This window comes from Chanodichthys erythropterus, chromosome 4, assembly GCF_024489055.1.
Source record: "Chanodichthys erythropterus isolate Z2021 chromosome 4, ASM2448905v1, whole genome shotgun sequence".
NCBI lineage: Eukaryota > Metazoa > Chordata > Actinopteri > Cypriniformes > Xenocyprididae > Chanodichthys > Chanodichthys erythropterus.
Genome location: NC_090224.1, coordinates 31,189,702 through 31,214,367, shown reverse-complemented (window position 1 = coordinate 31,214,367; position 24,666 = coordinate 31,189,702). Strand labels below are relative to the sequence as shown.

At 36.0% G+C, this 24,666-nt stretch overlaps 1 protein-coding gene across 1 annotated transcript; it reads right to left on the bottom strand.

The window, feature by feature from the left end:
* Positions 1–197: 197 nt before the first annotated feature.
* On the bottom strand, positions 198–24,403 carry kcnk10a (potassium channel, subfamily K, member 10a). Its single transcript, XM_067383431.1, has 7 exons — positions 24,349–24,403; positions 20,732–21,114; positions 8,073–8,190; positions 6,887–7,047; positions 2,976–3,168; positions 1,239–1,381; positions 198–854 (listed from the first exon to the last, which is right to left on the bottom strand). Exons 1-7 carry the CDS (start codon positions 24,401–24,403, stop codon positions 198–200), a joined length of 1,710 nt encoding a protein of 569 aa, XP_067239532.1.
* Positions 24,404–24,666: the final 263 nt, after the last annotated feature.

Genomic DNA, 24,666 nt, shown 5'->3' with positions numbered 1-24,666 from the left:
ACAAGCATTACTCAGCGGTCTGAAGAAGAGAACAAAGTGTCTTCCAGTGCTACAGTCACCATATTTCCATTATCAAGTTATCAGGACACAGTGAACAGTTAAATGAACAGCAGAAATTGAGATTTTTACATCTCAGCTTAGGGTAAGGGCTAAACAAGGCACTTTTGGCATGTGTTATTTTGTTTACGCTGTTCCATCTAGGGCTCCATCTGCACATGGAACTCTTCGTCTTCAAGTTTTGTCTCGTTTTCTTCCTCTTTGGTCTGTGGCGGTAGAGGCATGAATCCGTTTTGTTTATTGGGGCTCTCCACAAAGAGAGGTAAGTTGGTCAAACTGGTGTTGACCTCTTTCTCAAGCTCCTCATCCTCTGCCTCTTTCTTCTCCTCATCCATTGTGGGAGTATTACAACTGAAGGAATCTAAGGCTTTCCGACCATCATCTGGGATGTTCTTCCTCAACTCTCTGTTCTTGTTCCTCTTGGCTAGTTTTGTGACTGAACCAAGGCGGTTGAAAATGTTATCTTCAGAGTATGCCTGGCTTGGGTCGCTCCGTCGATGCTCATTCTGTTCAATTCGTAGACGTAGGTTGTTGAGTTTTGTGTCGATGCTCTCCTGGGAGGATGTCTTGAAGTTGGTGGCATCCAGGCTATTAAAGGCAGCTCGACGTTCAGGGGATAGCATGTCTAGGGAATGGGCCCGCTGGTCGAAACCCAGCTGCCTACGCTCCATACTGCGAATGGTGGCGGCCCGCTGCAGTTTGTCGTGAACTTCCACACTGAGTCGACGTCTGGTCTCACGGAGCTCTGCTCGAACATTGGCTTTCCACTCTGCAGCGTGAGCTTTAATTTCACCCACCTTGAACAAGATAACAATGGTAAATAAACCTGTGAGCATTTAATTGTCCATGCAAATAATTATTTGAACCTTTTACGAGTCAGTGACAATAGTAGTAGTATTGCAAAGAATTTCATATTAAGAATAGTTTTTTCTTCATTATGATATCAGGAAACTTGTATCACCCTGATATGTTTAGGAGCATAAAGGTAAACATATCAAAATGAATTATACATTCGTATCATACAAGAGACATATTCAAGTTTTTGTATGTATAAATTGCATTTTCATTGTATTTGTGAGTAAATGAATCTATAAGTTTCACAACATTAACCATTACATCACATATGGAAGTAGAAAAGCTTGGAATATTCAATGTAAATGCAATGCTATGATAAGTCTCACCTCCATTTTTGTCTTTTTAGAAAGCACCCTCAGCCAGTCTCCAATCATGCTTAGAACTGCAGCAAAGTAAGCAAGTCCAACTAGGATCCAGAACCACACCAGTGGTCTGTACCATTTACGGTATTCTATTCTTCTATTGCCTCCTGGAAGAGATGCATAAGTGACACTTTCATTTCAGAGTTGCGAGCATTTGATTGTCTTTTAAACCTACAAGGATGCTTTTTGAGAAGTACATCAAAACCTCCTGCCAAATTCACGTAAGCTATTTTCCTGACAACAGCAATCAGGCAAGCTAAGTCTTTTCTTGACAATTCATGGTGTCTGGAAGTAGAAATACTTCAAAAAGACAATAAAATGCTTTTATATGATGTTTTTTTTTTTTTTTCAGGTAGTAAATACAACAAAGTCTATAATGGTATCAACATGCACAAGTAAAGTTCTTTTCTCCATCCATTTTGCCTACCAAAGCAAAATAAAAGCCATTTAAACGGCCCTCTATAGACATCTAAATAAGCTCAAAATCATACTTGAGTGTTTACTTAACTCCTGGCTCATTTTTGTATATATTATATATACAAAAATATTTGTATATATATATATATATATAAATAGCTGTGGCGTCATTTCCACCAATTTCGCTTTATAAATTTTGTTCAAAAGTTGGTTTTACTTGGTTACCAAAGAAACAACGGCATCATGGGTATGAGATGACATACACTCACAAACATATTTTGACATTTAACCGCATAATACTTTAAGTTGACTAGCAAAAATTTTAAGAGACTTTTAAGAAATGCAAGCTAAGAAATGAGCCTTAGCAAAACCAAGGAAACTGCCATTTCATGGTTGGTAAAGTGCTTCCAAAAGGCCTCCAAGATAAAGTTGTAGAAAGGTAAAAGTTAGGAGAAGGCTACAAAAGATTTTGAAGGCTTTAGCTATCCCTGTTCTGAGCATCTTTAAAAAGTAGAAAGCTTATGGCACCACCAACACTAGATCAGGCAGCAGTGCTGAAAAATCCAGCTAAAACCAGCTGCTTCGATCTTAAATTAGGTAAGACCACCCAACCAGCTTAGGCTTGTCTTAGCTGGATTTTTCAGCAGGAAGTCCATCCAAATTGGATGGCCAAGCCAGGAGGACATCGATCAGAGAAGCTACCAAGAGGCCAAAGGTAACTTTGAAGGACTTACAAGGCCTTTATGGCTGGGACTGGTCAGAAAGAAAGAAGCCTTTTCCAGAAAATGTGCCATTCTCAGTCTTGATTGCGAAATGCAAACACACACACGGAAGACTCTGATGCCATCTGGCAAAAGGTGCTACGGTCTAATGAGACCAAAATTTATATTTTTGGACTCAACAAGGAATTTGACTGAACTTGAGCAATTCTGCAATCAAGAACGGGCAAATATTCCCCAAACTAGGTGTGCTAAGCTAGTACTGACATATGCAAAAAGATAAATTAAAATTAAATCAGGGGAATTATCACTTTTCCAACCCTGTTATTCTAGTTTTTCATTTTTGTTTTCTTTTATCAGTTTGATGCTGTAAGGCAAAATTTGTAAATAAAGCTGGAAAAGGTTTTGATTGCAGGCTGTATGACAAATAAAGTAACTATTTCAAAGGGGTATGATGATTTCCTATAAGTATTTTATATACTGTTAGACATTATTAGTGGACAAATAATTAGACTAGTGTGAGAAGTGTCTTTTCACATTCATTTAGACTAAAATTTGTTTGTACCTGCAACATAATCTCCGATCCCAACAGTCGTCAGGGTGATGACCACGAAATAGATCGACTCCAGCCCGGTCCATCCTTCAATGTGCTGGAAGATGATGGCTGGTATAGTGACGAAGAGGATGCAGCCAGCCAGGATGAAAAGCAACGTAGAGGCCACTCGGATCTTGGTCTGGCTTATTTGATTGTGTTTGCGCTGGGAGGGGTGAAATAGACAAAATGCAATATCAACATGAAAGATAAAGTAACATGGTACAAGAGCCATTCTTAGTCACGCAAACAGCACGACTTCATAGCCAGCAGCGGCCACATGTGGCATGAGAAGACATTTCGTGACTTTGTGAAGGTGGCATGTGTTCATTAGCTCTCTGAAGGGCCTAATGATGATCTGAAGGAGACTGATTAGCTGTAATGAGGTGTGATCTCAACCTGTCCTGCAGATGCCACTGCCACAGCATGCTGGAGCCTGCTGACATCAGGAGCCACAGTTCTCTGATTATTTACTAGGCCTGTACCTCTCCTGTGAAGAGTCTGACTAACCGACCACAAACAAGTGCTGTGATATTCCTGGCTAATGCCTCCCAGAAAGTGATAAAAAGAAGTGACCTTGCATATTCTAATTTGATAAACTTATCACTTGACATGCTAATTGTCAGGGTAAACAAATGAATCAAACTAGTGTTTTTTACAGGTGTATGTGTACACAAAACCGTTCAAAAGTTTGGTGTTGATAAGACTTAATGTTTTTGAAAGAAGTCTTATAATATATATATATATATATATATATATATATATATATATATATATATATATATATATATATATATATATATATATATATATATATATACATACATATATATATATATATATATATATATATATATATATATATATATATATATATATAATACATTAAAGATAATTACAATTCAAAATAATATATTACTATAGAAAAATAAAAATGTTTTCTAATTTATTCCTATGATGCAAAGCAGAATTTTCATTTCAGATAATTTTATTATCAATGTTGATAACGTCTCAGGTTACGCATGTAACCATGGTTCCCTGAGAAGGGGTACGAGACGCTGCGCCCCCTAGAGGGTGCTATGGGGGATGCCTCTGGCATAGTATCCTGTAGGAGATGCAGCACGAGTTCCCATTCGATTTTTTGTAAAAACAGTAATATAGAAATTGAAAGATAAATGTATTTACTGTAAAAAAAAATATAAAAATAAAAAAAAAAAATAAAAAAAAATATATATATATATATATATATATATATATATATATATATATATATATATATATATATATATATATATATATGTCCTAATTTCTTAAAAGTATTAATTGATTAATTTCTATATAGCCTCCAAATGTCTTCGTACTCTAAGGGTAGGTTTACACAACAACAATGTAAGAATGGAAAAGTTTTTTTTTTTTTTTTTTTTTTTGAATAAAGATGGCAGCTTTCCAAAAACAATCCCAGTTCACATGGATCTGTGAAAATGACTAAAAACTCTGTATTATTCATGCCAGGCCAGTAGTTGGCGATGTCACTTTGAAAAGACACACTATGCACCTATGGACTGAACATGTAAAACACATGTGCATGCAGTTTTCACAAATTCACGTTTTTGTAGTTTACACAGAGGCGATAACAGAATAGTTTTTAAAAACTAGCACTTTGAAACCCATTTTCAAAAGTTCATTTTCAGGCTCCAAAAAACACCATTGTCATGTAAATGAATGGCCAAAATACATTTTATTTGAAAACCATGTCATGTAAACAGCCACTTAAAGGCCACAAAACTAAGTATGCATTGCACGTGATATATTTAAAACAAATTAAAATATAATAAATATAAAAAATATATTACACAGCTAATATAACCCTCAAAATGGATCTTTACAAAGTGTTCGTCATGCATACTGCATGTATGTGTCGGATTATGTGAGTACTGTATTTATTTGGATGTTTACATTTGATTCTGAATGAATCTGATGCTGTGATTTTATCATCTCTACACTGGTTACCCATTAAGTTCCGTATTGATTATAAAGTATTGCTAATGACCTATAAGGCTCTAAATGGTTTAGCTCATGTGTACTTAACTGATCTTCTATCGCCCTACAATCCTTCACGCTCTTTAAGATCACAAAACTCTGGACTTCTGGTTGTACCTAGGATATCTAAGTCCACTAAAGGAGGGAGATTGTTTGCACATTTGGGTCCTAAACTCTGGAATAGCCTTCCTGATAATGTTCATGGCTCAGACTCGCTCACCCAGTTTAAATCTAGATTAAAGACGCACCTCTTTAGCCAAGCATTCACATAATGCATTTCATGTCAGATCAATTGCACGTATCTTTGCTTAATGTTATGAACAGCAGCTATGCTAATTATTCTATATTTGCTTTTCTGTTTTACCTTGGGACACTTATTGTTGATGTATTTCATTTTTCCAGGAGCTCATTGCTTCTACCTTAAAATTAAATGCTTACAGTATTTGTAAATTAATTGCACAAATTATTACATTATTTGCTAACTGCATTCTTCTAATATTGTAATTTTGACATGAATTCTCTGTAAAGCTGCTTTGAAATGATATGTATTGTGAAAAGCACTATACAAATAAATGTGAATTGAATTGAATTGATCCGTGGCTAAAGCTAACATTACACACTGTTGGAGAGATTTATAAAGAATGAAGTTGTGTTTATGAATTATACAGTCTGCAAGTGTTTAAAAATGAAAATAGTGACGGCTCTTGTTTCTGTGAATACAGTAAGAAACGATGGTAACTTTAACCACATTTAACAGTACATTAGCAACATGCTAACTAAACATTTAGAAAGACAATTTACAAATATCACTAAAAATATCATGATATCATGGATCATGTCAGTTATTATTGCTCCATCTGCCATTTTTCGCTGTTGTCCTTGCTTGCTTACCTAGTCTGATGATTCAGCTGTGCACAGATCCAGACATTAATACTGGCTGCCCTTGTCTAATGCCTCGATCATGGGCTGACATATGCAAATATTGGGGGCGTACATACTAATGATCCCAACTGTTACGTAACAGTCGGTGTTATGTTGAGATTCGCCTGTTCTTTGGAGGTCTTTTAAACAAATGAGATTTATATAAGAAGGAGGAAACAATGGAGTTTGAGACTCACTGTATGTCATTTCCATGTACTGAACTCTTGTTATTTAACTATGGCAATATAAATTCAATTTTTAATTCTAGGGCACCTTTAAGTAATTATAGGATCAGATAAAAAATAAAAAATAAAAATCACATAAATAAGAAAATATAAAGAACATTGTGTCATCTCTGTTTTTTACCTTGTGGTAACTAAGAAAAAAAATGTCATTTAACTATGCAATTCAAAATATAACAAAAAACCTAGAAAACAGGTATTACAGATGTTTGAAAAATTATACACTTAACTCTGGTTTCACAGACAAGGCTTAAGCTAGTCCCAAACTAAAATGCATATTTGAGCTGTTTTAAGTGAAAGCAACTTGTTCTGACATACCTTAAAATATCTCTCTGCCATCATTTTGTCTCAAGATGCACACCAGATTTTTAGATTTTTAACAAAGGCCTAATTCTGGCTTAATGTAAGCCCTGTCTGTGAAACTAGGCCTACATTTTTTTTCTGTTAAATTTCTCAATTCCTACTGCCAAAAAACCCGGAGACTGACTTTCTGCAACTAGCAATGGCTCATCCCGATTGCAAATCGGAAAACAAAAAATCTGGGCAAATGTTTTGTATTGTATTCCAGCCTACAGACATGTGTCTTACCACAAAACCCATTGAACATACTGTACGTCTATCAGCCTTGTTTTCAATGACCTAGAAAAGAACCACTAGTTTTGTGCTCAGCAGTTCACTTACCCTGAACATTTTCTCCACTTTAGCAATGCTCTTCACAAAAATAGTCCCTAGCTGATCACCAACACCAGCCAGCAGAAAGCCAAAGAGTGGGATGCCAAAAATTGCATAAAGGATGCAGAAAATCTTCCCACCCTCTGTGCTTGGAGCGATGTTGCCATAACCTTAAAAAGACAAGAGAGTAATGGTGCAAATTAAGACAACAGTGGCATTAGTATGTCAAATTAACCATTATATATTCAATGTGACATATGAAGAATGCAGTGCAATAACAATTGTCACATAATGGCAGGGGGTTCACAGAAAGGGGACTTTATTGGCTAATTAGATGGATATTCAGTTTTAGGCCTCTGTAAACGACACAAAATCAAATGAAAGAGTCATAAACGTCTTCTTATCATGGCAGATATACTGTAAATCAAGACTCTAAATCAGTCTGTTAATTCCAATGCTACCCAGCCTAATATACTTTTTAGGTTTACTGTGCATTATAGGAAATTGCCTCCTACAGTCCCCATGGATCAAAATGTGTCTACTGAGAGCATTTGAAGGTTTAACAACTGAAGTGTAAAATCTAATCTTGTTTATGTCTTTGTCCATTGCCTGCTGGATGGCTGAGCCAATGAGAAATGACACTGAGAGTCCTGTCAGCATTTAAATACTCACCTGCATTGCACAACAGCTTCTTTAAGTAATCAATCACAGGCTCTGGCAGGTAACACAGCGAGCAACTTATGGACTTTGCTTATGGAATGCTCCATAATAGTTCAAATGGTGAAATACTGCCTCCCTTTGTATTCCTGTCAATGTATTTTTAAAAATGCACATACATTGTGGTGTATTTCATGTATGTATTGTTTACAGATTGCCCCCTAATTGATTTATTCTCATTGAGACTCTAAAATGTAGCTGAAATCAATGACTCACTGGTTTCTAGTTTCATTTGGATTGACAGCTGAAGCAGTTTCACACATGGCATATAAATGGGGTTGGCCAGAAAAAGAAAAATGATTGATTGGTGGTCACAGGGTCTGGCATATTGACTGAAAGTTAGACTTAAATGTATTACACAAGCAAATGCCTTGTATTTGGCTTGAGTTATGCATATTAATGTGGTTTGGAGAAGTCTAGTTTCTTATGGTAAGAGCTTAAAATGTTTGTATAATATCCAGGGATGTTTAGTTGTTACCTATTGTTGTTATTACAGTTCCAGCGAAGAAAAAGGAACTCCCTAAATCCCAGTGACTGGAGTTGTATGATGTGTCTCCGATAGGACTGACTCCAGCGTTCACCGCATCTACAGAGTGCTGGGAAGAGATAAGACTTGAGTTTAAGTCCATTACATGAGCAGCACGTCTTGGAAATGATTAATAGTCCATTCCAGTGACAGATCATTTAATGTGGCAATGAAAAATCAAAATTGGTATCAGGCCAGAATAAACAAATAATTTCAACATCAAAAGGGACTGAAACTCTAAAAGCCACACTGATATTGAATGCCTTTTTAAGGAATTATGGCAAAACAATTTAAGGCTTTTAACCTAGTCTTTTGCGCAATTTATAAACTGATATCTCAAAAAATAATGAAATAAAATGAATCCAGCCATACATTTAAAGGGACAGCTCGCTCACAGTTGTCAAAATACATAAATAAACTTCTCAGTGACGACATTTCTGCACAGTGATATCAAGTTTTGCGATATTTTCAAAATGAAATGTCCAGTGATTGGCGCTAAAAGCTCATTCAGTTTTATCTGAAACAGATGAATGTGAATCCTGCAACATTTTATTACATTGGTATCGCACACTGTGTTTGTATCGTGGCAGGTTCAGTGCATACAGTCAGATGATGAATACAGTCAGTCACAGGCTATCCACACTCCAATCCAGAAGGGGGTGTACGTGGTAATGCAATGCTGTTTGCTAATTGCCACAACAGGAAAAAGCGCAGAAGAAAAAGAACAGATGATTTGTGCATAGATATGTTTCTGTGCAATCTCTCAACCAGTTTCAACCACAGAAAGACATCAGTAAAACAGCTTGAGAAAAATCTCACATAGCATTACATTTACCTCAGGCAAGTCATTTAGGGTCCACAGCATGTTACTGTAGTTCACTAGAGATATGAACTCTAGAGGGGAGCCTTCCACTAAATATATGCACTATATTAGCTTTTATATTCATTATATTTACCTGTTGGTAATGTCTTCATTATTTAATATACACAGTAAAAAAGAATTGTTGGATTAACTTAAAGGTGCAATATGCAGTAAAATATCCAAAAACCACTAGGTTTATAACACACAGAGTAACGTTATAACCTTTTCAACACACTCAAATGTATGTAATATGATAAACAGCCGCATAATCATGACCAGAAAAGCGGAAGCGGCGCTGGCGAAAGTGACATAATAAAGTTCCGCCGCTCGTAAGGCGTGTGTTGCGCAATCGCTCCAGCGGTCTCATGTAGCTCTGTTTCATGCTACAGTTACGTTAATAATCGCATCTATGAACAGGATTGCTGCCCGAGTCCCATCCAGATTATTTTCCACCGGCTGTAAGATGAAGACCACATGTCCCAAGATTCCATGCTCAAACTTGGCATCATCAAGCTACGCCTTTGTTTTGAATAGGCCTCTAGCGACCTCTAGTGGACAGAACATTTTACATATCGCTCCTTTAAAAAAAGTAAGTAACGTGGTTGTCTTAAAATTTTGAGTTCATTGAAATGAAAAATTTGAGTTAATTCAATAAATGCGATTGCTTTAATCAACAGAAAGTCAAAATATTATGTTATCTTAACTTATTTAATTTGATTTGACAAAAAGAAAAAATGTTGTGATAACAAATCGAGAAAATTATATTTTACAGTGTTTCAAATTTTTTTTATTAAATTTAAATTAAATAAATAACAATTTTATAATTAGATTTAGAAGTTAACCCATTTGAGCCCAAAATTTTCTGTTAATAGTGTCCTATGTGAACATGTTCTGCATTTATTTTTCCCAGGTTTTTGTTTTTTTTCTTAAAAAAACGTGTTTGAATGTGCGGCAACTATAGTTGCCAGTGGGCAAATATATTGTATGCACCCCTCAATATAAAATTTGAATACGAGGAGAACATTTATGCATCTAACTCAAAATAACTGCTTTCAACAGATCAGCAGATCAGTCAAAGTCAAAGAACATTCAATGTGAACACAAAAAAGTTGCATCTAGCATATAATTTCTTGGATATGAAAACACAACAAACAACAAATCCATTAGTCTTAAAGTGGTGGAACATAGCGCCGAACAAAGTCCAGCCATTAAGTTGCTCTAACAGAGCATTGTGAATCAAAAAAGTTAAATTACATCATTCATTAGAAAAAAATTACTCCTATATGTGACCCTGGACCACAAAGCCAGTCAGAAGTCGCACGGGTATTTACTGGTAGCTATAGCCAACAATACATTGTATGGGTCAAAATTATCGTTTTTTTTTTTTGTTTTTTTTTCTTTTATGGCAAAAATCATTAGGATATAAAGTAAAGATCATGTTCTGTGAAGATATTTTGTAAATTTTCTACTGTAAATATATAAAAAATTATTTTTGTGAGTGGATATGTATTGCTAAGGACTTCATTTGGACAACTTTAAGGCAATTAATATTATATTATAATACTCAATATTTCAATTTTTTTGCACCTTCAGATTACAGATTTTCAAATAGTTGAGTCTCGGCCAAATGTCCTATCCTAACAAACCATACATCAATGGAAAGCTTATATATATTCACCTTTCAGATGATGTATAAATCTTAATTTCAAAGAATTGACCCTTATGACTGGTTTTGTAGTCCAGGGTCACATATAACAAACAAACAAAAAATAAATAAATTAATTAACAAATAACAATATATAATATATAACAATATAAAATATTATGAAAGCAAAAAGCACTAAACAAGACCAATAACCTTGATTTATTAACCCATTAAACACAATATACCCCATTTCCCCATGATATATGTACTTACAAGTCATTTGCCCACTGGCAACTATAGTTGCCGCTCGTACTTTTGACTAAGTATACAAAAAAAACTATAGATCTCTTGTAAGATTTGTTTTATTTGGATGATTCTAGAGACCCTCATGATTACGTAGATATATATATATATATATATGTAAACAAAATTTTCTAATGTTAACATAAAAATTACTTTTCTTTGGGAGGGTTTGCCTTCACTATGCTTCCTGGAAGTAGGGGTAGGAAGTTGACAGCCTCATGTCACAGGAAGGAAGTGAATACCTTTTTTTTGTTCTTGAAATCCTTCATTTAGATATTTTATTGCATGTTATTGAGAAATAAAACATGGAAAACATCTAGAAAAAAACTTACAAAAGGAAAATGACAACCATACACTGTGGCAACTATAGTTGCCGGTGGGCTAAAATGGGTTAATGCGAATTAACTTTTTTTTTATTGTTGATTGTTGTTATATCTAAAAATAAATAGCAACTGAATTTAATAGTTTGGGCTATTATAATATTATAATATGCCAGAAAGCGATCCCTGTACTGTATATAGTCCAATAAACCACTGTTTAATAAAAAAAAAAAAACGAAAAAAAAGCAAATTTATGTTTAGTTTTCTCCCCCCTGCTGTACCGAACCCATACCAGACCATGACTCCAATATTGAGATACGTACCAAACCGCCATGTTTGTGTACCATTACAACCCTATAAAACATCCACCTAGATATTATACATTCTAGTGATGCTTGAAAGACTTCCACGTAGAACAAACAATAAATAAATCCTCTTTTGTAATGCAAACCGTAGTTTTCAACATAGTATGTCATGGTCAAGGCATCCTACTGAGGAAATGATTCAGATGAGCTTTCTAGCATTAATGAGCCTTTGATGATGAGATGTATCATTAACAGACAGGAACAGAGAGGGCGGATCAGAAACAGGTCACTCAGCCCAACAGGAAACCTGGAGAGCAGATGGAAGCACTATACTGAGATCAACAGGAAGCGGCTCAGGTGTGAGAAACAAGCGTGTGGGCAGCTGAAGGGCAGGTACACAAGGGCAGATTCAGAATCTCTCAGTCTAGACTGGATGCGTAATACCAAGTTTGAGCCAAGTGTAAAAGCAGAACCTCATCCAAGAGAAAAGAATGCAAATGTATCAAATGTGCAAGAAACTTATTTTGATCCAGAACAAAGTAAGTTACATACTTTATGAATAATGATGAATAGCAGAAATCTAAATAAAATCTTTGCATTTTTGGGTGAAATTAATCATCTTGAGATTTTTTCGCAGTCCAAGAATGGAAACTGCTGTCCCTTGATCGAGCTCAATTTTCTCTTATAATGGTATGTTCTCGACCGTTTACCACAAATGGGTTTTACCTCAACGCAGACTGCTAGAAAGCACAAATTTGCATTCCATCTGTCTGTGCGACACCAACTCTTCTTCAATTTCATCTCTGAACTGATCTGAATATTATTTTACTCCATCTGCTAGCCAGGATGACTTGTATATGTGTCTCTGACAGAGAGATGTTACACCACTTTTAAGCTGGTGAGAAGATGTCTTCGAAGAAACATAAATGCGTCATTACAGCAGACAGCAGGTGCTCAGATGACAGCATCTGGAAGCTTTCACCCTCATCATGAGTCATTGTGTCAGGAGTAAACCATATATATGGAAGCTGTAAATACTGTCATGAGTGATCTGTTTTTTCTCTATACGATTCTGCCTTAAACCCGGCCAAATTAATCAGGCAACCACATCTCTACTAATCACTGTGGAACTGTGCCCTGATTTCAAATTACATTTATACCAAAAGCATGGTTTTTGAAAAGTCAGATATTGTTTGATGTATGCAGACATGCGATATACTTTAGCACCGTTTCCACAATGACAAAATCCCTCACTCCCAAGCGTCATGGTAACCAGTTACTATCACAGAGTGGCAATCTTCCTTTCATTTCATCAAGCGTTGCCACATACATGATGTTTTGCAGTTGATTAAATTGTTTGGTCAACTTTATATTAGGCGTCATTACTATGTACTTAATCAAAAAATAAGTACAATATACTCATACTTATAGTTTTAAGGGTGGGTTGAGAGATAAAGGAAGGGTCAACAGTGTAATTATAGTAAAAAAAAAGAATAATAATTACAGCTGTAATTACATGTAGGTTTTTTTTTTTTTTTTTAAATATAAGTTACATAGTAGTTTAAGACACCTAATATAAAGTGGGACCACTTTTTTATTCTTCTGCCTTTTGGTGATTACATTAGCCAATCAGCTGAAGCACAATTTAAACTGTGTTCATTGTCAACAGAGTTTATAAGCGTCCCAGATGTAAAATATGGTTACAAAAAAGCTGGTGACACTTTATAATAAGGTCTCATTTGTTAACATTAGTTAATGTATTAACTAGCATGTTCTAACAATGCACAATATCATTTTGTTGCAGTATTTATTCATCTCTGTTAGTATTATATAAAAATCCAGTTGTTCATTGATTAGTTCAGAGTGCATTAACTAATGTTAACAAATACAACTGATTTTAATCATGTATTAGTCAATGTTGAAATGAACATAAATGTTGTATAAGTGTTGTTGATTCTTAGTTCATGTTAGCTAATGTAGTTAACTAATGTTAACTAATGAAACTTTATTGTGAAGTATTACCAATTTTTTTTTTCTTCTGATTTTTGTGGTAAAATATGAGAGTCACTCAGGATATTATTTATCGAAAAGATATTTTACCTCAAAAGAAAAAAATAAAATCCAGTTCTCACAACTGTTAACAAAATATTATACATATAAAGTCAAATATTTCTCAAATATTTATATAATTTGGTAGTTTGTGGTATGCCTTTTAATGACAAATTAATTTAATTAGATCATTGCAAAATATTGTTTTACTAACCCTACAGTATTTAGCATCATCATTAAAATTATTATTTGCCTGTCTGATTGTTTGTTTGTTTGTTTGTTTTTGTCATTTATTATTTTTTGTATTTTGGTTTTGGGGTAAAATATGCAGTTACAGTACAGTACAAACGGTTTAAAATCAAATCCCAAATCATTTATATATATATATATATATATATATATATATATATATATATATATATATATATATATATATATATATATATATATATATATATATATATATATATATATATATATATATTACCAGTATTAGAGATGTTGTAAGTTGAATAAGTAACAGTTTAATGGCAAATGTAATATTTTCTTTAATCTTCTGGTAACACTTTAATAAGGTACATTAGTTAACTACATTAGCTAACATGAATTAATAATGAACTGCACTTCTACAGCATTTTTTTAATCTTTGTTAATGTTAATTTCAGCATTTACTAATAAATTATGAAAATCAAGAGCTGTATTTGTTAACATTAGTTGGTAACACTTTATTTTACAGTGTTGTTACATATGTTACATGTAGTTACTGTTGTAATAACTATAAATTATGCATAATTACATGCAACTAACCCTAAACCAAACCAAATCCTAATTCTAAACCTAAGTAAGTATATGTAGTTATGTAATATTACTCAGTACTTCAATGTATAATTACAGTGCAACAAAGTCACCTTAAAATAAAGTGTAACCCATTAGTTAATGCACTGTGAACTACCATGAACAAACTATGAACAACTGTATGTTTTTAACTAATGTTAAAGATTAACAAATACAGTAACAAATGTATTGCTCATGGTTAGTTCATGTTAGTTAATACATTAACTAATGTTAACAAATTAATCTTATTGTGAAGTGTTACCAATTTTCTGTGCAGTTCTGTAACTGGAGATGAAGAATCTGAGCAAATGCCAAAGCAATTCCTAGAGCTGTAAACCAACCAGAGAATGTACAACACACTAATGCTTGAACATTTCCTGCATGGCCATTTTAGCTGAAAACACCTTTTGAGTGTTCATGCTCTGGCTGGTGTAGTGCTTTGGAATTTCTTCCCATTCTTCACCTCCAGTTACATCACTGCCAGATTGCAGTACATATGCACGGCTCACAGCCTGAGCAGAACGAAAGCAACAGCTTACATTCAGCTAATCCACACGCCACTAGCCTGAATCATCGACGTTTTGCAGAATTTATAATAAGCAAAACCACAAGTTACGTCTCTTGCTGCAGATCTGTTTTCCATTTTCTTTGTCTTCCAGCTCAAACAACATTCAATAGCAGAAGCTGACAGGAAGCCGCTGTCGTGTCCGCCTCCCTCAAGCACTTCTGGAGTCATTGAGGCTGAGCTATTTTGAAATGGTGCTCTGTTATAAAGCTTTCAAATGCTGCTGGTTCTAGATTAAATTAGGGTTTCAGGTTATCGATTAAATTATGGTTTTAACCTCCCCGCCTCAGTCATTCCAGGGAGCATTGCGATGGGCGGGCTTCACGTTTTCCGCTGCCCATACTCCTGATGGAGCCCCATTAGCGAAAACAGAATCAAGATTACCTAAGAGAATGCTTTTAAGACTTGATTGTTCTTTATCTGCAGAGCTGGACGATTATCGCCACTCATCTATCAAAGATGCTTCTGTTCCTTTAATTTGGCTCCACCTCTCAAGGACATCTTGAGAGAAACATCCTTAGCATTTTAGTACCAAAATCACAGTAACAAACACCACAACTGCACAACAGAAGTGACTGCTCAACACAATCAGAATTCCTAATTAATGTACAATGTGTACTAAAACAAATGGTCTTCCAATCAGTGTAGTGATTCATGAATGTGGCTGAATAGTTAAAGAGCATTGCAGCTGCTTGAGTCATATGAACATTTTTCCGGAAGCTGATCTGAATCGCATGGAAATATATTAAGACCTGTTAATGGATTCCAGTAAATCAGATAATGTGTTTGTGACTTTTGTTGGGGTTGGGGTTGTGTGTGTGTGTAGACTACAAGAAAAATATTAAATCTTAAAGGATTAGATCTGATTTAAAATTTCCTGATAATTTACTAATCAAAATGTCATCCAAGATGTCTTTCTTTCTTCAGATATTAAGGTTTTTGAGGAAAACATTCCAGGATTTTTCTCCATATAGTGGACTTCAACGGGGTACAACGGGTCGAAGGTCCAAACTGCAGTTTCATTGCAGCTTCAAAGGGCTCTACACGATCCCAGTTGAGGAATAAGGGTCTTATCTAGTGAAACGATAAATTTATATACGATCCCAGCCGAGGAATAAGGGTCTTATCTAGTTAAACAATAAATTGATATACTTTTTAACCACAAATGCTTGTCTTGCACTAGCATCCACAACTTTACACATTATGTAATCATGTTAGAAAGGTCATGTAGGTGGAAGTACTGAAAATATCAACCTGGTCTCATGGGAGAGATGTACCAGTGGGCACGTTTTGGCGAGACACAAAATTACGTACCGGCGAGTACGTCTCGCCGCAGTTTCCGACAGAAACGAACGCCAGAGGCCGGCAAAACGTCAATGAGCGCTTTTGCTCGTTTTCACGCACGGTTTCGACGACGGCCGGTCAGATTATGGATTCGCAAAGACTCGTTTTGGCGTCTCCTCGCGCAATTTCACGTCACGGCTTCAAAATGTATCCAACCGGAGTGCCCGATTTGTAAAACGAACGTACTTTGGACTCTCTGGCTCTACGCGTTTCGCTTTTTTTGACCGTGACCAAGCTTGCTCGGTATCTTGGCCGACACGGAGTTGGACTTACGGCGAGGAGTCGACTTCCCCTGCCTGGGTACGAATCCTGTGAAAGGCGACTGACGGCAACAAAAAAGAAAAAAAGAGAGCTCAAAGAGAGAGCTAAACGAGCTGAAAAACGGACGCTTCTTACGTCGCGTTTGCTTTTTGTAACACTATCGGGTAGGTTTAGGTGTAACTCGCGTCGGTGGGAAGTTATTTTAAAACGCAACGGAGCACAAACGTCAAATCGAGAACCGCGGCGATTCGTCTAAAAAGCAACGTCATAAAAACGTACCGAATTCACCCCATTATCTGCTCCGAAAAAAAAAAAAAAAAAAAACGCTTTTGGCGCCGCTCAGTGGACATTTCAGAGCGAAACTGCAGCTATATGTACTCACTGGTACGTATTTCGCGACTCGCGAAAACATGCCCACAGGTACGTTTTCGTCATGAGACCAGGTTGCAACATATCTAATTTTCTCCTCCAACTTCAAAATTGTCTGACATTTTACGTACGTAATGCATGAAGTCGTGCACTATAGTGCAAAATGAGCATTTGTGATTAAAAAGTATGTAATTTTTATTATTTTTTTTAGAAAATGACCAATCGTTTTGCTAGATAAGAGCCTTATTCCTCATCTGGGATCAAGTAGAGCCCTTTGAAGCTGCACTGAAACTGACATTTGGATCTTCAACCCATTGAAGTCCACTATATGGAGAAAATTCCTGGAATGTTTTCCTCAAAAACCATAATTTCTTTTCAACTGAAGAAAAACAGTCATAAACATCTTGGATGACATGAGGGTGAGTAAATTATTAGGAAATTTTATTCTGAAGTTTAAGTCATCCAGTTTAAGTCAACCTAGGGTCATTGGTAAAACGTATCTACCATTTATTCAAAATTTAAAAAATGTACCTACAATGTATTCCCTTTCACACAAATTATGAGGTGTAATTATAAATACAGGGGCAGAATGTCAATTAATAAAGATTAATTTTCACAAAATTATGACCTCAAAATAATTTTACCATAGTGCATGATTAATGCAAGTGATGATTTTGACATTTACTTTTCTGATGTAGTAAACTTGCTCGGTAGCTCACCTGGTACACATTATTGTATTTGGGAATGCCGAGCGCTCGGGTACGAGTCCTGTGACACAAGTCGTGATAAAAGAACTCAAAGACTTGTAGAGGCAGCAAAAATGCCATGGTTGCTTTCAGCAAATGTGTTTTTATCTCATGTTTGCCTTTGTTAACACTATCGATTAGATTTATACTAGGGTTTAGTGAAGGTGGTACATTGTTTTCCTTTTAAAGCCATTTCATTTCCGAACAGCCACAAAAAGTGCAACAACCAATCTTATAAAACATTGCCAAATTCACATTCATGTGTTTCAGATTAAAATGAAAAAGATAATCAATTGGGATTAACATATCGCTAAGCTAATGACATTTAACTTTTAACAATATTCTTCAATATTGAATGAATTCTAAATATAATTAATATTTCTCACAGTTCATCTAACATCTTGGATGGATTTTTACTGAATTCAGCATTATGGGACTGCATTTTCTGAATACATATTATGCTTTAGAATTTGCTGTGAAGAACGTATCCTTCACAATGGCCTTTCCTTTGTGAGGGTGCCTACGATGCCTTACAATGCTGTCTATGTAGTCAGCTCACTTGATATTGGAACAGAACCAGAGTCAATATCTGGAAGGTCTCTGCACTTGGGTGCCACTTTCCCTGTTTTATGAGGAGCTGTGAGCACTGGTCCCTGAAAACCCCAGGACTAGCAAAAGAGTGATGCATTGCTAGACAAATAAACTGCTTCTGTCAAGTCATGATCAGAACTTGACCCTTGTAAACCAGGCTATAAACAGATCACATGGACAAGAATTTCTCCACCTTTCCTATAATAAAATTTGAAATGGACATGTGTCTGTAGGGAGTGTAAGAAATGTATACAATTTTTAGTGATTATGCACCAAATTGCAAGGCCTTCCAACCTGATCTCATGATAAATGTAAATATTTTTTGAGTTTGCAATTTTCTTGCGTAGGACAAACCTCTTCCGGAAGCTCAAACATGCTGCATAACACACGAGAATGAAACTCATTGGTTTATGCAGCACGTTTGAGCTTCCGGAAGAGGTTTGTTCAGGTAGGATTGAGCTTGGTTGAGCTTCTGCTTATATTTGTTGATCAATACATGCAAGTAAAAGCCTAAATTAAATCTGTTCATCATAACAAGCAATCGATTTTCTTCAGAAAATATGGACTAAACCGCTCGATTCATATGGATTACTTTTCCGATCTCTTTATGAAGTTTTCGAAGCGTCAAAGTGGTAGTTACAAAGGCAGTCTATGGAAGGAAATCAAAAAGATCTTCATTGGTCTTCTGAAGATGAACGAAAGTCTTATGTGACTTACGAAAGACTTACGTTTCATGTGGAATGATATGAGGGTGAGTAATTAATGACAGAATTTTTATTTTGGGGTGAACTAACCCTTTAAATAAAGGGTAGCTGTAACGTGTATGTTCAGTTTTCAAAGTGTTCTGTCCCTGTTTTGCCTATCTTTGTTCCCTAGTTGTTTCCATGGTTGTTAATTAGTTCCTGAGTATTTAAGCCTTGAGTTCTTTCTGTTCATTGTTCAATGTCATCTGAGTTTTACATTGTTGCTAGCTCCTGAATATCTTTGTTCTGGATTACTGGATTAAAGACTGTTTTTGTTATATTCTCTTGAGTCGTGTGTGCTTCACTGCAGCAATGCATGTCAACAGTTCACCCAAAATGAAAATTCTGTCATCATTTATTCACACTCATGTCATTCTAAAACAGTATGGCTTTTGTTTTTTCTGTGGAACATAGAAGAAGATATTCTGAGAAATAATATTGTTAATATAAAAGAAGTCAATAGGCTTTAATGTTGTTTGGTTTACAACATTCTTCAAAATGTTTTTTTTTTTTTTGTATGTTCCACAGAAGAAAAATGTAAAAACAGATGGGGCTGCTGAAAAAGGAGAACAATTGGACCTTTTGTCCTAGGCCCATGGTTTTGGTTTTTAGTTTATGGATCATTTGACTGGATTCCAGATCCAGAATGTGATTAAAGAAGGACCCCGAGAACACAATCGCTTGGAATCTGTGATGAACATTTTGGACTGGGCCCAACAATTGCTTTCTGTGGGTGAACTGTTCCTTTAAGCAATTAAAATTAAATTTGCATATTCAAACTCGCCAGGTTTTACATCATTGACAACATAATTGTTCATGTGTGTCTCTTAACTGATGCGACAACGGTCACAATGTGTCACCATAAGACTTGGAATAAGGCACAGAACTTTTAAGGACTACTTTTAAGGAGCTTTCCTCCATCCTGAGCTATGATGTCAAAGACAGCAGACATGGAAAATGCTTTTAAGAGACTCTGAAAAAGAAAGATGTGCAATTGAAATACTACTTGAAAACATTTGTTGGTCAGAATACCTGGATAAAGATGCTCTTTGCATCCCAGAGGGTGTAATTACAGCGTCTACCAGCAGGGACAAATGGATTTGTGCTAATCAGCAAAACCTTGAACCCTTGATGTGAGATGGTCAGTCATAAGTCTACAGTACATTAGCTTCGCAGGAATGAAAAATCATTTTTGTTACAACAGTAGACCACATCATAGACCTGACAAAAATATATTACTCAGGTTTCAGAGATTGAAAGGTTGCACGGTTTGCAATGCTTCCCCCATAAATCTCTGCTATTTTATTGCTGAGCACATTTCTGAAAAGTCATGCTAAAGTAGGCTCGGTAAATGAGAACTATTAAAGACAAGAATGGATTTTGCACATCGCTTCAACACTGCACCGATGCCATCATGGGCACTATTCATCAAACACTTCAACTCTACTCCAATCGTGTTGCTGTCATACATTTCCTATGACAGTCTGCTCTGATATCTTTACATTTATTTTCGTCGGTTGCTCCATTTAGCACTGTCCAACTGCTGTGCCCCGGTCTATTTCATGAGTGAAGCTCACATGTCAGACAGATCGATGAAGCTATATTGTTACACTAGATCTGAGATCCCACTAGGGACACTACCCGAGCTCTACTACAGACAAGCAACAGTTTTACCTTGATGAGCTCTTCCAGCTCATCAGGGGTCACGCAGGGATGTTTCTGCAGGAAGGTGGCCTTCTTAAAAGTGATAGTGTCTTTTTGGTTGCTCTCGAAGGGTTGCTCCAGGGCTCTGAACACCAGACCGCCAGCGACCAGGTATGCTACCACCACCACAAACACGGCTAGGACAGTCTTCCACTTCATGACTGTGAGGAGGGCTGAGCCGTCCGCCACTGCCTCCATGCTGGCCACCATACTAGCAGGCCGGGAGACAGAAAGGCGAGGTAATGTGCAGCCCATGGGGTTCTGCATGGTGGCCACACTGGCCTGCACCAAACTGGACTGCAACATCCCTGATTGGACCTTCTTTGGCGGCACCAGGTTGGTCTGCACTGGCACTGTTAGAAAGAAAGACAATATACCTGTTACTGTTGTTTACAACACTGGATCTCAACTGGTTTTGCTTCAGGACTCATATTTTGGTGATCCTGGAACAATATTTCTGTCTAAAAATATATCCCTACCCCTTAACCTGACGCAAACCATAAGTTATCACTAAAATCAGAGTAACTCTGATGTAGAAGCACCTAACCCTGGTTGTAAGCCTAAACTTGAAATAAACTCTAAACTTGTCCCTCAAATCTGATTGATTGATTGATTGATTGGTTGATTGATTGGTTGGTTGATTGATTGATTGATTGATTGATTGATTGATTGATTGATTGATTGATTGATTGATTGATTGATTGATTGATTGATTGATTGATTGATTGATTGATTGATTGATTGATTGATTGATTGATTGGAATGTTGTTCCAGGAACATCAAGAAACATACTGTACTTGGTGAAATCACGCTTACCAGATTTTACATTAAATAACAAGTAAAGTAAACAAAAATGTTAGTAAAATCGTATACAGTTGCAAAAAAAAAAGTATGTGAACCACTTGAAGAATCTGTGTTAATAATTTTAAAACATAATGCATTAAGAGCTGGGGGGTGAAAACATTTGGATTTTGAAGATCAAGGTAAATTTTATTTAATTTGTCTTCCAGGAAACATGCAAGTATCTTCTGTTTCTTCCAAAGGGCAGTACTAAATGAAAAAAATTTGAAAAATTTGGACCTCTTCATCCTGTTTAAAAGTTTTCACCCCCCGACTCTCAATGCATCGTGTTTCCTTCTGAAGCATCAGTGAATGTTTGAACCTTTTTTAATAGTTGTGTTTGAGTTCCTCAGTTGTCCTCCATGTGAAAAGATGGATCTCAAAATCATTCAGTCACTGTTGTAAAGGGTTCAAATATGCAAAAGATGGTGGGAAACTGAAGAATTTTTGGGACCTGGAGATGTTTTCTGAAGAACAGAGCTCAGTTTAACTGTTCAGTATAAACAAGGGACTCATGAACAACCATCACACACACACACACACACACACACACACAAAAAAACGTAAATCATCCAGCTATAACCACACACAGTATTAAGAATCAATGGTTCACAAACTTTTGAACTGGGTCATTTTAATAAATTCAGCTATTTTTTTGTCTTATGGATTATATGAAAACATCTTTTATGTAAAATATCTTACTCAGGACAGTAATAAATAAAAAAATAACATGCATTTTGTATGATCTCTCTTTTTTTGTTAAAATTGTGCACATTTTCACAGATTCTGCAAGTGGTTCACATACTTATTCTTGCAACTGTATTAAGTGAAAAATAATGTATAGGTCATACATTTTTTTTTTTACCTTGAGTAGTTTCGTTCATAGTTTCGAGGATGGGAGCATGACATGCAACCTCTTCATGACGGAATCTAACTGACAGATGAATTTGCGACAATAAAGTTTGGATCATGACGTCCAAAAGAAAAGATATGCATTTTCTCCATTGTAAAAGCTGATAAACCTATGATATTTACTATCCTAAAAGCACTGTTATATGAAGATTTGCTTTTTATTTTTTCCTGTTGTCCACCATCCTATCGGAACATACCTGCGATCTGTTTCTGTGTTGCAAACCACTGATTTACACTGTAATTTATCCACTGGAAAGACTAGCCTATTCAAGAACCAACAATTAGAATCAAATATAATTTACTTTTGAGTTTAGGGTTTACTTTTCTCCTGTGTTCATTTTACTTTATTTTTAGAAAAGATGATTTTAAATAAATTAAAACACACTATGTATGAGAAAGGGTGGAGTTTTACATGCAACAGACCCAAATGAAGCCTCCGATCAATGTTGCATACCCACACATGCCTCATGCCTGCACACACACACACACACTTCTATTGGCTTTCTGAAAACCTACAGTGGAAAGCAGTACCAGGGTGGAGCAACGAAGCTATATTGTTTCTGCCCGATTACAGTCATAAATACATTAAACAGGTAAAAACATAAAAACACTGCTAATCAATATGCATATTCTAAAAAACAGACATCATGTTGTGGAGTTGCTACTGTAAATAAATTAAATTGACACTATCTGTAATCAATAAACCAAAGAAGGCATTAATCACACAAAGCACATATGGAGAGAAAGCCTCAAATTATTTCCCCTCAACTTTCTTGTAGTCAGGCAATGCCTTCGGCTGCAATATGTTGTAGTATTGCACAGCTGTTTATGTGGACACTATCCCTGCGGCAAGACTGCAATAATTTACTGTGACAATTCGATAGGTTGTTTACAAGCTATTTTGACCCCACCTTAGTATTTTGTCCTCCTAAACAGTCAGGGCACATCATTATGTGAATATTAACAATTTTAATAAGTCGTATTAATTCGAACTTGGATTAAAATATAGCTCGACAATAATAACTTCAATTGTAGTTGCATTATATGACGGGTCTCAAAGATATGTGAAAAAATATAGGCCTGGAAACGTAATGATATCAATAATAAAATGAATAAAACAAATTTTAAAAAATCCAGAAAGGTCATAAAGTATATGTTTATTACTTCGTATGACATTATCTGCAACGTGGTTAAGTATATAAACGCCAGTATCGCGAATATGTGTGATTTCTCTCGATATAGTAAGATTAGGTAATGCGCGTGTCTCCCGCGTATCATTATGCATTGCTCGTATCTCTGCATAGTACTCGTAGACTTAGACACGCAACGACGACTCTCTGTTTATGTGAATTTAGCCTTTAGGCTTATATTGACGTCTCTATGACTTGTTCCTGTCCCACCCTGCTAAACTATTGCAGCAAATATCAACTATACAGTTCTCTCGGCCATGTCGTGATTGTTTGGGGAAGACCTCTTAAGCATAAGCGGCGTTGTGATTGAAACGCGTGGATGTGAATCTTAATGAAGGTGTCCTGATAAACTGAGACAGACAGAATGAGATCCATTATTGGAGACGTTAAACCTTTGGTAATGCACCACTAACTGATCACAGTCAACTACCTCACCCACTCCATCATCATTTTGCGCATCTTGCTTAAAGTGCTTTTGATTGAATTAGTTGGGATCTTAAATCACTCTACATGACATCTGGCTGCCAGAGCGCGTGTATGCTTCATTATTCTCATTATAACTTCTGTCTAAAATGCGGCATGAACAATACCACCGCATGTAGGCTATGCCAATGGAAATGCGTTTTGGAAACGAAATGTGCCTACCTGGTGGGGGGTTCCAGTTCCCTGGTTTCCTTGGGTTTTCCGTTGGAAATTTCATTTTGGATTGGAGTTTAATTCATGAATTGATCTTGTTTGATGAAGAAAGGCAATAAAGCAATTCAGAAGATACAGCGTAACTGTTGAATCATGCAGCGAATTTCCTTGAAGACATTGTTTTTAAACGAGACAGGGAGGTAAAGGGGCGCAAGCATGAGCTCATCTTCATCTTCAGGCGTGTAGAGGGATGTGCTGCTTGACTGGGATGAATCTGCCTCTGTCTCTTCATGGCACTTAAGAGTTCCAGATCACTCCGCCTTTTGC

What these genes read in the sequence shown, in the direction of transcription:
- kcnk10a (XM_067383431.1), bottom strand. Translation starts at nt 24,403, where the DNA reads ATGAAATTTCCAACGGAAAACCCAAGGAAACCAGGGAACTGGAACCCC. An exon ending in AACTGTAATAACAACAATAG is followed by an intron (nt 7,048 to 8,072) that starts GTAACAACTAAA and finishes TGTCTTTTTAAG; the next exon opens with GTTATGGCAACATCGCTCCA. An exon ending in CTAAAAAGACAAAAATGGAG is followed by an intron (nt 855 to 1,238) that starts GTGAGACTTATC and finishes ATCTTGTTCAAG; the next exon opens with GTGGGTGAAATTAAAGCTCA.